Source organism: Carettochelys insculpta, chromosome 5 (genome assembly GCF_033958435.1).
Source record: "Carettochelys insculpta isolate YL-2023 chromosome 5, ASM3395843v1, whole genome shotgun sequence".
NCBI classification, from domain to species: domain Eukaryota; kingdom Metazoa; phylum Chordata; order Testudines; family Carettochelyidae; genus Carettochelys; species Carettochelys insculpta.
The window spans coordinates 56,368,783-56,382,505 of NC_134141.1; the positions used below are offsets into that span (position 1 = coordinate 56,368,783).

General features: G+C 46.5%; 1 protein-coding gene across 9 annotated transcripts in view; it reads right to left on the reverse strand.

The window, feature by feature from the left end:
• Positions 1-13,723, reverse strand: part of ERCC6L2 (ERCC excision repair 6 like 2) — a 227,848-nt gene that overhangs the window by 181,262 nt on the left and 32,863 nt on the right. For all 9 annotated transcript variants that reach the window (XR_012645704.1, XR_012645705.1, XR_012645706.1 and 6 more), the window contains exons 7-8: positions 12,342-12,482; positions 2,030-2,143 (exon numbers count right to left, since the gene is read on the reverse strand). Coding sequence is in view for 5 of the 9 variants with exons in the window: in XM_074995116.1 (XP_074851217.1) it covers positions 2,030-2,143; positions 12,342-12,482 (255 nt within the window). In the remaining 4 variants the exon portion in view is untranslated. The remainder of the gene's footprint in view (positions 1-2,029; positions 2,144-12,341; positions 12,483-13,723) is intronic.

Consider the following 13,723-nt stretch of genomic DNA (forward strand, 5'->3'; position numbering starts at 1 on the left):
TAGTAACTAGAGTCTGCCCAAACACAAGATATTTCTCACTCCCAGATTAAATAAAATAAAAGTGCATTGCCTCACCTGGAAAAATACCAATGGGGGATTTGGGCATGTACTAAAGAAAGCATTGCAAATTCTTCATTCCTGAAGAGAGACCCTCCCAGTCTTTCAAGTTTATGAGAAGAATCACTTATTTTCTGATCTCAAGTGACACAACGGACAATATGGCAACTGCCTGCCTTTCAACATTTCTCCCCATTCTCAAAGGCATTAGTACAATCAAGGACAACTGGCCTCACTTCTAGCTAGCTACAAAAAAAAGAATTGATATTTCAGAAGCAATATCAGTAAGGAGAGCAAACAGATTTGGAGGTCACAATTCCATGGTGGGAGGAGGAGAAGGCAATAAGCAGGAATGGGAGATAATGACACTCCAGCAGTAAGAGTGATCCTATTGAGATCAATGGGAGTGAGTGTGCTAGGTACCTTACAGGGCCCAAGTTCAAAAATATTGACTGATAGAATTAGAGCCCAAGCTTCCTACCTTCTTAGATTTTCCACTTTGCTTACCAACTCTAACTCTCAACATTTTAAAAATCAGCCTTCTGTGTAAAGATGTAACCACACAGTCATCAACTGGTACACAGAGAGTAAGTAATATTGGGCAATGACCTCACCATTAAGTACCGTAATTCTAGCCCAATATATCAAACTAGAAACTATTTCAAGACCTGCAGCACACTGTAATTTTCAGACTATTAGATTTTTTTTGTCATAATAAACACTATTCTTCCAAAGCACATCAGACAGAAACAGCATATAAAAAGGGGCATTTAAGCACTGACAGTGGTGATAGGTACCAGTATAAGGTCCTGGAAAGCTAAGTTTAACACTTTGCAAAGAGGATCTCCTTCTTGTGAAGGCAAAATTACTAGATAAAGCCAGAAATTTTGCGCTTTTACCCTCAAGGCCACTATATGAAGGGCATAAAGTTCTTCTCTTTTCCTCATTTGTGATCTTAAAGGTGAATTGCAACATTTGAAAACTTTTTTCTTCTGCCAGTGTCTTCACTTAAGAAAAGTAGTAAAGTGAATTCCAAGAAAATATCTGTGTAGTAACACAAGTTTTATCTCACAAATTCCCCCTTGCCACTCTAACAATTCCAGCCGACACTGTTTTCTCCTCGCCCCTACTTTGACAATGACATTTCTGCTTGTGCTTTTGAACAGAGCTCAGCTATGTCAAAAACAATTCTTTTGGAAAGCAAATGCCCTAAAATATTTCTATTTTTACAAAGAAGCCCAACCTTGAGACATTTTGATATAAAAGCTATTAAGTAGTTGCCTCTGACTTTATTTAAAGTAATCGTAAAATGCCTGCTTATCTCCATAAATTACTCTTCCCACAACAACAGAATCCAATTTTTTTAAAAATTACTCACGACTAAGTGAAAAATATTCCTGCCATTGAACTACCAAATAAGGGTTAAACCTGCACTGCAGGTAAACCTCTCTAGTCTGGCACCCTTGGGACATGACTTGCCAAACGAGAGAATTTGCCAGATCATGGGAGGTCAATATTGTCTAGCAATATTATCAACACTTCCAGGACTTACTGGACTCTTAGAAGACACTTAGGGGTAAACAACACAGAACACTGAGAACCAGGACTGGTGGCTGTAAACAAACTTTATGGGACCACAAGAAAATTGACCACACATACAAATGGTCATCTGGCTAACTAAAACCATGCCAGATTAAGGATGCTGCTGGATGACAGTGTGCTGGAGTAGAGAGGTTCAACTTGTAAAGAAGTCAATGGGAGTGCTGACAATCAATTTTTAATGGGAGCAGGATCAGACACCAAGCACTTAACCAAATTAGTTAAATTACAGCTACCTAGACAAAAAGATGAGGATAAATAAAGTTGAAAAGAAGTGGCCAATCACAATTATAGCTAGCTGCTACAATAAGATCTAGTCACTAAAAATTTCTCTTTGTTTCACAACTTTGCTTTTAAGCAGATCAATTCCAACCTGAGATTTGCTGGTGTTCTCTGTCTGTAGAAGAGCAGCATGATTAGCAACCTTTCGAAGAATTGTCAGGTAACTGAAATACAGTGCCTGTATTGCTTCACCATGGGCATTTGTCTGTAGAAACAAACACAAAAAAGCAATATTGTTCCCTAAAAGTATAAACATTGTAGAAAAATGTAAACATCCTAAAATTATAGATATTTTAACTACATTTACTGGCAACTGACAAACTGGAATTTTAGATATCTAATACGAGAAATAACATTTTCCTCAGAAAATGTATTTGCAATTTTTTTAATAAAAAACCTCTTCTGCACAGATTCATAAGGGAATCTTATTGATTTTTATTAATACAGCATGGTGCAGAATACTTACAATTTTCCTGCAATTCCTCACAAAGTATTAACTGAAAATATTCCTTCAGAACTGGCGCTAGGCATAAGCAAACTAAACAATTGCTATGGGCCCTGAGCCTCTCAACGGTACCTCCTATTAATTATTACAATATAATGGGGAGATCTCAAAATATTTCAGATAGTCGTTTATAAGCAGAGGTGATGCTATGTTGTTATATTTGTTCTCAGATATTTCACAGAACATGTAATTTATAGAAAACTAGGGCAATCAAGAGGCCATCTAACAGGGTAATATGAAAAACAGATATGGAAATGACACTATTTAAATTCAAATTTAAACCACAGCTCTTTTAATGACATCTTACCCAACAACAGTTTTCTTTTTTGAAAAGAAACTCAATACTACTTTACCAATATCTAAAATAATATCATTAAAATGTCTTGAAATATTTTGCAAGGTTTTCCACTGTATCAGCAACGACATCAGATCATTATGCTTTTCTGATTATGGCTGAGCAACTTTAAACATGCAAATACGCCAAAAATAACAGTCAGTATCACTGAATTCATTAGTTGACAAATAATAAACATGACAGTGTTAGCATTTGCACTCCATTTCCAACATTATTCTAAACTGCATACTGTAGAATTTTAACTAGTGCTCAGTCATGTCTTCCTCTTCTCCCTCTCAATTTGCTGGATTTCATGAGTAACTTCGGGAAGTTATTCTATAGCAATCTACTCTACACTTAAAAAGCCAGGATGTAGCCAAGGTTTCCAGGATTTCAGGTGCTATTAGTGAACTAAACAAAATGAAGTGTCATTTTTTTCTACAAAACATGAGGTATAACAGCATGAGAATTAATAAAAAAAGGACAGCTTCTGCAGAGTAATTACAAGCATATGCTTTGAAACTATTGCTATTCAATCACAGAAGTTAGAGCTGGGAGAGAGCTAACAGGTCATCCAGTCCACCTCCCCTGTCCCATGCTGGTTGTTCCCTACTGTACCCATTCTAAATGTTTTACTACAGCCCTTAGGAGGCTATTCCACAACCAAATATGTCCCAAGTAAGGCAGGTTTTTTATGTGCAACCTAAATGTTTCCATTTTTAAAATTTGAACCGGTTGGTTGTGAAAACCTCTCTCAGCACAGACCGTGACAGCTCTTAAAATATGAGTGTCAAGGGGAGAGCAAACTGAGTGACCTGAAGACACAGCTAGGACTCAATCAGGGGTCAGCAACCTTTCCAAGGCAGAGTGCCAAGAACTGACCTTTTGGCCTCTATGTGCAGTTCAGCGATACTTTTAAAAGGTCACTAGTAGTCCCCTCTGTGAGGGCAATTGGGAAACGTCTTTCAGTCACAAGCTTCTCTCTCCAAAGATCTGCTTCTTTCTTTCTTTCTTTCTTTTAAACAAGGCAGCATGTTTCGTGGCACCCTCCAGGATGTTAGTTGTACATGTGCAAAGGGTTCTGCCTCTCTCTTTCTGAGACATGTAACAGGAGTCAAACACAGTGGGTTGCACCTCCCTGGTTGGAACATGATAGGCCCCGAAGAAGAGAATAGAAAGGTTACTCACCGTAGTAACGGTGGTTCTTCGAGATGTGTCCCCGTGGGTGCTCCACATTAGGTGTCGGGCTCGCCCGGCGCCGCAGATTGGATCTTCCAAGTAGTTTCTGCCGGACCGCGCATGCGCCAGTGCGCGCCGCGCCCTTGCGCGCTCCTGGCCACGTGCGCGATCCGGTCCCCGCCAGTTCCTTGACCAACCGCCTCGGATGCTCCTGCAAAACACGAAACAGAGATCCGAAGCAGGGAGGATGGGTGGGTAGTGGAGCACCCACGGGGACATCTCGAAGAACCACCGTTACTAAGGTGAGTAACCTTTCTTTCTTCTTCGAGTGTCCCCGTGGGTGCTCCACATTAGGTGACTACCCAGCAGTAACCCAAGACAGGAGGTGGGTAATCGGATTATGTGCAGCTTGTCCCCGAGAGGACCACTGTCGAGAGACGGGTATCCTCTTGGAATACCCTGTGAAGGGCGTAATGTTTGGCGAAGGTGTCATAGGATGACCAGGTCACCGCTCTGCAAATGTCTTTTAGCACAACGCCCTTGAAAAAGGCTGTTGATGCCGCCACCGCCCTAGTGGAGTGGGCCCTGGGCAGGGCCAGTAAAGGAGTCTTTTTGAGTTCGTAGCACATTTTTATGCAGGATACGATGTGCTTCGAGATTCTCTGCGAAGAGAGACCTTCTCCTTTCGATTTGGGAGCGAGAGAGACTAGGAGTCTATCCGTTTTCCGGAAGGACTTGGTCCTGTCTATATAGAAGGCTAGCGCCCTCCTCACGTCCAAGAGGTGTAGGCACACCTGTTTGTTAGAGTTATAAGGCTTTGGATAAAACGAGGGTAAAACAATAGGTTTGTTAATATGAAACTCAGAAGAAACTTTAGGAACAAAGGCTGGATGCAGCCGTATGGTTACCGCCTCCTTGGAAAAAACAGTGCAGGGTGGCGTTGCCATAACTGCCGCAAGCTCACTCACCCTGCGAGCTGACGTGATTGCGAGAAGGAAGGTCGTCTTTATCGTAAGGAGGCGGAGGGAAAACGTGGCTAAAGGCTCAAATGGTGGTCCCGTTACCGCATTAAGCACCAGGTCCAAGTTCCATGAAGGTGGAAGCGGTTTCCGAGGGGGGTATAGGTTTACCAACCCTTTGAGGAACCAGGTAACCATGGGATGGGCGGACACCGTGTGCCCTTCCTCTTCGTGTCTGAACGCCGAAATGGCGGCAAGGTGGACCTTTAACGAGGATAGGGAGAGTCCTCCTCTCTTGAGGTCCAGTAGATACTCTAATATTACAGGTATAGGCACCAAAAGGGGGGCTAGCTGTTTGGCAGAACACCATGCCGTGAAGCGAGTCCATTTCTGCTTGTAGGTCTTCCTGGTGGAAGTCCTCCTGCTACTTTCTCGGACTTGTTGCACTTCCTCCGTACATGTGCTCTCTAGGGAGCTGAGCCATGGATTAACCACGTTTGTAGTCGCAGGCCTTGGGGGTGCGGATGCACTATGGACCCCTGGGCTTGCGTGAGCAGATCCGGCGCCACCGGAAGGGGCATCGGTGGACGGTCCAACATGCGCAGGAGTAGGGGGAACCATTGCTGTCGATCCCACGTTGGGACTATCAGGATCATTCGAGCTCCTTCCCTCCTGGCTTTCTGCAAGACTTTGTGGATCAGCACTGTGGGAGGAAAGGCGTAAAGCAGGGGGCCCCTCCAGGAGATCGCGAATGCGTCCCCCAGGGACCCCCGCCCCAGTCCTGCCCTGGAGCAGAATCGTGGGCACTTCTTGTTGTGTTGAGTGGCAAACAGGTCTATCTGGGGAAAACCCCATGTGTGAAAAAATTGGTCGTAGCAGATCGGGACGGATCTGCCACTCGTGCGTGAGTGCGAAACGCCTGCTCAGCTGGTCTGCCTTCACATTGTGAGCGCCTGGTAAGTACGAGGCTTTCAAGATTATATTGTTGGCGATGCACCAGTTCCATAACCGGACTGCTTCTGCACATAAGGCACGGGGCTCCTCCTTGCCGATTTATATAAAACATGGTGGAGGTATTGTCTGTACTGATCCCGACTACTTTGCCTTGTATATGGTCTCGAAAGTGTCTGCAGGCGTTGAACACTGCTTTGAGCTCCAGTATATTTATGTGCAGTGACTGCACCGTGGAGGACCACAGCCCTTGCGTCACCTCTTCGCCCATGTGTGCTCCCCACCCTATGAGGGAGGCATCTGCAGTAAGAAAAACCGATATTTGTGGTTGGTGGAAGGGTACCCCTGTTAGCAAGTTCTTGGGGTTTACGCACCATTGCAGGGGTTTGGGCACCCCCGCTGTGGGCGACACCACCCTGTGAACGGTGTGTGCTGCCGATTTGTATACGCTCGCCAGCCAGTGCTGCATGCTGCGCATGTGTAACCTGGCGTTCTGTACTACGAACGTCGCTGCTGCCATGTGGCCTAGCAGCTGTAAGCACGTCAGAACCAGCACCGTAGGGCTGAAGGTGATGACTTGCACGAGGGAGCCGATGGCCCGAAAGCGTGTCTCTGGTAGATACACTCTCGCTGTAATAGAATTTATGCGTCCCCCTATGAACTCTATGTCCTGTGTGGGGTCTATCTTTGATTTTTGCCAGATTGATAACCAGGCTGAGCGAAGAGAACGTGCCTGCTGCGACGCGTATCATGCGTAGTACCTCTTCCTTCGAGGCCCCTTTGAGTAGGCAGTCGTCCAGATACGGGAATATAAATACCCCCTGTCTGTGCAGGTAGGCTGACACCACTGCCAAGGTCTTGGTGAAGACTCTGGGGGCCGAGGAGAGGCCAAACGGTAGGACCTTGTATTGAAAAATGTTCTTTGCCTACCATGAACCGGAGGAATCGTCGGTGAGCCGGATGGATAGTTATGTGAAAATACGCGTCTTGTAAGTCGAGGGCTGTGAACCAATCTCCATCGTCTAGTGCCGTAAGGATGGAGGCGATTGTGATCATCCGAAAGCGTTGCTTGCGCAGGTACCGGTTGAGGCCTCGAAGATCTAAGATGGGCCTCCAGTCTCCTGTCTTTTTCTCCGTGAGGAAGTACCTCGAGTAGAACCCTTTCCCTTGCAGTTGCTCCGGCACTCTTTCCACTGCCCCTATGAGCATGAGATGGTCTACCTCCTGCTTGAGCCTCACTACGTGCGAGGCCTCCTGGAGACGGGAGCAACTGGAAGGGGATGGCGTACCCCATGGCTATGATCTCCAGCACACATTTGTCTGTGGTGATCCTTTGCCACTGGTCGTAGAATGGACGGAGGCGATGGTGGAATAACCGCTTCGGATGATCTTGTGCGATGGTAGGGATGGCGCAGCCCTGGATCTGTGTGTCAAACTTGTGGCCTTTGGCCCTGCCCCGAGGACGCACGGCTCTGTTGGGAACGTCGCCTGGGAGTTCTGTACTGCTGGTGCTGTTGATGTTGCCCTTGCTCGTAACCCCTATGGTACTGGGGATGCTGTTGCTGGTACTGGTACCGGTACCGTCTTTGTTGAGGGTAGTACTTTTTCTTTCTGTATGGAGGGGTGTAAATCCCCAGCGTCCTAAGTGTGGCTCTTGAATCTTTACCGGAATGAAGGACCGAGTCAGTTGATTCAGCAAACAGCTTCTGCGAGTCGAAGGGAAGATCGATGATCTTTGCCTGCAGATCCCTCGGTATACCCGAAGTCTGGAGCCAGGACTCCCTTCGCATCACCACTGCCGTAGCTGTGGAGCGTGCTGCTGTGTCCGCAACATCCAGGGCGATCTGAACTCCCGTCCTCGAGGCCGCGTAGCCTTCTTGCACGATGGCCTTGAGCACTGGTTTCTTGTCCTCTGGAAGCGAGTCCATGAGGGAGGTTAACCTAGTGTAGTTGTCGAAATTGTGGTTCGCTAGATGCGTTGCGTAATTTGCCATTCGCAACAGTAGAGTGGAGGAGGAGGAGTAGACCTTTCTGCCGAACAGCTCTAGCTTCTTGGCATCTTTGTCTGTTCCCCCTGTCTTGAATTGAGATATCTTTGATCTTTGTTGCGACAACTCGACGACCAAGGAATTTGGTTGTGGGTGGCTGAACAGGAACTCCATGCCCTTCGCCGACACGAAGTATTTCTTATCCGCTCTCTTGTGGACAGGCGGAATAGTCACAGGGGTCTGCCATATCGTAGTGGAGGACTCCAAGATTGCTTCGTCAAGCGGTATTGCTATTTTGGAGGAGGCCGGAGGTCTCAGATTTTTGAGGAGCTGATGGTGTTTCTCTTGCACCTCTGCCATCTGGATGCCTTGCGTGAAGGCCACCCTTTTAAACAGCTCTTGAAACTGTTTGAGATCGTCCGGAGGATGGATGTCCCCCGGGTCCATAGCCTCGTCCGGGGAGGAGAGCGAGGAACCACTAGGATACACCTCTCTGGACCCTTCCGGTTCCTGTTGGTGATGGTACATCCGCTCGCTGGAAGCTTGCAAGGGAAAATCTCGGGGTTCCATAACCAGTTCCCCCTGAGATACTTGAGTCTCTGTCCCCGTTCGCGATTGCCCTCGGGGATACGGGACCGTCTGTGGGGATCTTTCCCTGGTAGACTGCCGGTGGTGTCTATGCCCCACGTGATAGGGACCACCATGGCAGCATGGGCACTGTTCTTGGGAAGGTGACCTGGACCACTCCCTTGGTGCATACCCTCTGCGTCTGGGGGAGCGAGATCGTCGAGAGACCTGGGACACTGGAGAGAGCGATTTGCGATAGTACTCCAGCGGCTCAAACCCCAAGAAGGGTGAAGGTGGTCCCAGCCAGGGCGAGGCTGGTTGTAAAAATGGAGACGGGGGCTCCGGGCAGGCTAGTGGGGACCCCTGCCTTCTAGTTGGAGTCTGCAGCATGAGCGGAGGGCTGAGAGAAAGCAATTCTGCAGCCCTGTCTGGAGAGGGGCTGCAGTGCCTTGTTTTCTGTGCAGCCTTCCCCCTCCCTTGAGGGGGTGGCTCCGCCCCCTGACATGCAGGGGATCTCGGCCCCGTCCGCGCCGCACTCAGCATGCTCATGGGCGGTGCCGCACGGGCGGTGTCCTCTGGTGCCTGCAGGCTGCGTGCCTGCGCGCTCTGCACCGCCGGTTCCCTGGGGGTCGGTGCCGCTGCTTGTTTAGCCGCCGCCCTGCCTGCGGTGTGGGGTGGCTGTTTGATCATCGGAGGCTGAGCTGCCTCCACATGGCTCTCCGTGTCACCACCAATCAGCTGTTGCTGTGGCTGGGGGCTGTGCGCTCCTCCCGTCCCGCTCGCTGTTGCTGCCGGCAGGGATCGGGTTGGGGAGACTTTCCTCCATTTTTGCGCTGATGGGGTGAGGGAGGCAGCTTTCCTTTTATGGGCCCCGGAGGGTCCCTCCTGCTGCGGCCACTCCGGCACGTCTGGCTGGAGGGCCTTGTCGAATAGCAGCATTTTAAGCCGCATCTCCCTGTCCTTCCTTGCTCTGGCTGTTAATTTTGCACAGGAGCATTTCTGCGTGACATGGGACTCCCCAAGGCACCTTATGCAGTGACTGTGCCCATCATACGCTGGCACTGCCTCTCGGCAAGACTCACATTTCTTGAATCCTGAAGAGGACATTGTTGGTAAGTCTTTTAGTTGTTAATGGGGTACTTAGCACCTTCTCTGTGCTGTTTTCCCCCTCTCGGATAGCCTGCCGCGGCAGGAGGGCTAATGGCCCTAGGCTCCTGGCCTCCAGTGCTCCGCTTGTTACTAGGACTGGACTGAATTCCGTCCCGCTTGTTGTTTCTTGATTTTTTTTTTTTTTTTTTTTTGAAAATAACTGGCTAACTTAACAATAGACTAAGAACTTGAAAACTTTAAAGAAAACAGTTAAAACCATTGAATACGCTAACTTGGCCGTAGCCTAGTCGGATTCCATCTGCAGCCGACGGCAGTCAAGAGGAACTGGCGGGGACCGGATCGCGCACGTGGCCAGGAGCGCGCAAGGGAGCGGCGCGCACCGGCGCATGCGCAGTCTGGCAGAAACTGCTTGGAAGATCCGATCTGCGGCGCCGGGCGAGCCCGACACCTAATGTGGAGCACCCACGGGGACACTCGAAGACGACTTGCCAAACCAGGGGAGGTCCAGGCCTTCTGCCCCGGTGGCCTCAGCCTCCCACTCCTCTGGGACTCCAAGCTCTCTGGGCTGCCATAGGGCTCCAGCCCCATACTCCTGGGGCTGCCACAAAGCTCTGGCAGGTGGGGGCTCTGAGGCAGGGGCTCTGGACCCAGCCCCGCACACCGTTGGAGCTCCTGCTCTCTCCCAATGTGGTAGGGCAGCTGGCAGGGGCTATGGCCCCAGCCCCATGCTGCGGCAGGTACTCTGCAGCAGGAGTCAGCTCCTGCTGTGTGCTGCTGAAAAAATCGGCTCATATGCCACTCTTTGCACACATGCCAGGGGTTGCCAACCCCGGCCCAGACAATAAAAAGGTGTGTGGGGAGGAAGGAGAAAATACATGGAGAAAATGCAATGAGATAAAAGTATTAGGTAGACTGACAATATGACAGAGTACTTAAGCATAAACATAAAATAAATACGAATTTAGAAAAAAAATACATTCTGCTCAGGGAACAGCAACACTGGTGGAGCTTGAGGCAACTTCCATCACAGTGTTTACATCAATAGGTCACTGACAATCTGTGTCTCTGTTAGTCTGATTTGTTTTGTCTAGGTTGTTCACAAGCTCCCTGAATAAGCAGCATCAGCCCACCCAGGACATTTTAAAGGGACAACATTATGGGTTTGCTGAGGTAATCATCCACAATGCAGTTCCTGAGTTTAAACTGACAAAAAGAATTCTTACTAAAGCCTCCTTCTGAATAGCTTCCCCTTTAGGGATGTAAAATCATGTTTAATTGGTTTAAAGGTAAGTGTAACCAGTTAACAAAATGACAGAGGGAGAGCTGAGGAGGCTGCTCCCCAGCCATTTCCCTCGCCTGCCTGCCTACAGCATGCTGGGGACCAGGGTTACTCCAGCCAGTTGGAGCAGTTCTGGTCCCCAGTGCGCAAGGGATGGCGGGTACACCAGCCCAGCTGGAGCAGCTCCAGTCTGCAGCACAGCCTGGGTGGAGGGAGACAGAGAGTGGTCAGACTGGGGGAACAGCCTCCCCAGCTGCCCCCTCACTCCGTGGCTGCCTCGAACCAGGACTGCTCAGCTGGACTGCAGTGTCCCTGCCCATGGCAGCCTGTGGGGTTGGAGCAACCCTCTGACTGCAGCAGGCAGGGGGCTGCTCCAGCCCCTACCTATTAACCATAATCTGTAAACCTCCTCCAGTTAGGATGAGGCGTACCAGTTAAACATTAACATCCCTATTCTCATAGCATGCGAAGTATAACTGAAGTATTGAGTGGAAGATCACAATGGGTCAGTGGGTACAGTTAAAGTTTGAGTTAACTTGAAACTACACAGTTAAGTTTTCTTTTTTAACCTATAACTGACTTGAAAAGCTTCTTACCCATAATCTCCAATTAACTGCCACAATATTTGTACTTGTAACTTTAGCTTAACAGCATTTCTTTTCCTGGAGTTCAGTATTTTAATAGCTTTCCTGTCTGCATACTATTTTTTCCTTGTTTTATTCTCTGATGTTCCTGTTTTTCAGAACAAAAATTTTAATACATTTATGTATTTATGTACACTTGCCTTTTGTTTCACTTCTCTTTGTGAATTGATACATAAAGATTAAGACAGGCCTCTCTACAGAAATAAGCATATGCGAATAGCGACTAACACGATCTCTTATCCTAATTACACACAGAATGAGGGAATGTCACCCATCAATGTGTCACAACTATCAGCAAATATTGGTTATTTAATGGCCACTGCGAAGTAACCCATTTATCTTTCATTTTCCACCTTAGGTTACTGAATAACTATAAAAAGGGACCTAAAAATTTCCATTCTGGCCTCAATTACCACAAAAGTTGCATGAGCAAAGGTGAGAAACAGACCTTGCCGCTAAGAGAAAAGTGGTTTTGAGGGCACAGAGTAATAGCACTCCACTCTGCAACCCCTTTTCTCATGATGTATTAGGAGCCAAACCTGCAAAATATGTAGAGATGGTCATTCTCTTAAGCATGCTCCTTCACATTGTCCATACTAGCAGGGTAGAGAAATGCAGGGTAGATAACTGCATATCCTAAAATCTAGATCAGTTTTTCCTCAATCTTTTTTTAAGTGCCCCTTTTAAAAAATATGATACGTACCCCCAGTACTTACAATTTTCAGGCACACAAAATTTAGATGAACATAAAATAAATCAAATTTTTTATTAATAAAAAAGGTTGAGAAACACTGAGTTAATGTACCCTCTGGAAGAGCTCTGAGTATCCCCAGGGGTACATACACCACTGGTTGAGAACCACTGATCTAGACTGTGAAAATACTTACTTTGTAACAACAATTCTTCCTTTTACGGCCACTGCTACAACTACAGGGTTCCCGTGCTCGAAGTACTAAGCTTATGTCTTCTGTTGCTAGTACAGCCTGATATAGTTGTTTCTGGAACTCTGTCAAGGAACAGTACACCATCTGCCAAGATAGAATCCCGAAATACTACTGTACAAAGAATGCAGGTAAAAACAAAGACCACAATCAAAATATAAAGCAAGAATTCTAATGTACTAAAATTGAAGAAAATGGAAAATAAACTGGTAGATGTACAGTTAAAGGGCATTTCTCTGCTCCCCGTAAAGATCTGGGGGCTGAATGTATTGAAAAAGGCATGAGAAAACATGGTCAGTAGGTAACTGTAGTAATTTTAACATATTTTTACCAATTCTGTTACAAGTATTAAAGTCAAATTACATCAAACTATTTTGCAGTTTACTTCCACTATATGTTCTTCACTTTATTTTTGTCGGGGGCATGTTGTGGGGAGTGGGGGCTAACAGTGATTTAAAAATGTCTAGCTATAAAAGGTTCTTGCCCACGTATAGTCAGAATAGCTTATTTACCTTTTTTTTTTTTTGTTCCCCTTTGGCACTATAGTGGAATTACAGTCAGAGAAGATAAAACAGAGTCATTTCTAAGGTAGCCATTGACACAGAATCAGAGGAATGAGAGAGAGAAAGAGAGGGTACAGTGGTGTTTGTCCAAAGACCATGGGTGGCATCTCTGTGACATCTCTGGTCTTAACCAGCAGGAGACAGAAAATCCCAAGATCACTGCTAAACCTAGGCCACCCACATAGCAGCAGCACCATGCTGTGCGATAATAATACAACAGTAAATTGAACATATACTCACATTAACAAGAGAATGAAGAGAAATAAAACCTAGATTTAGAAAAGCATCTGACTGACATTCATGTTAATCTTTCCTTTAGAAGGATGGTATTATTACAGGCTCAGTATGAAGAACAAAAGAAAATCTAGAAAAACAGCTGCAAGCTAATGTGTTTAATTTATTAAATATATTTGTGCTAGTCAGTTAGATAAATTCTCATATTCAACAAAATAGCCTAGTCATGATGGTTTGAAAAAAAAGCAAGAGTTCTTAAGTGATGTTTATGGCAGGACTAGAGGAACAGCCATAATTAATTTTATTTTTTTTAAAAATTAGTCTATTAAAATGAACACACAAAAAAGTAAGATTTAGAGTAACTGTCTTTTAGCAAGTCTTAATGTATGTATTACCAGACTTCATGTCCTGCCTAGGCTTTCAAGAGATCAAGGCTGTACACAGAAATGAGAAGCTGGTATTAGGCCCTTAATTACAACCGTGCATAGAAATTAAACATCTGGACTTTTTAATGGTCAGTAAAAAGCCTTG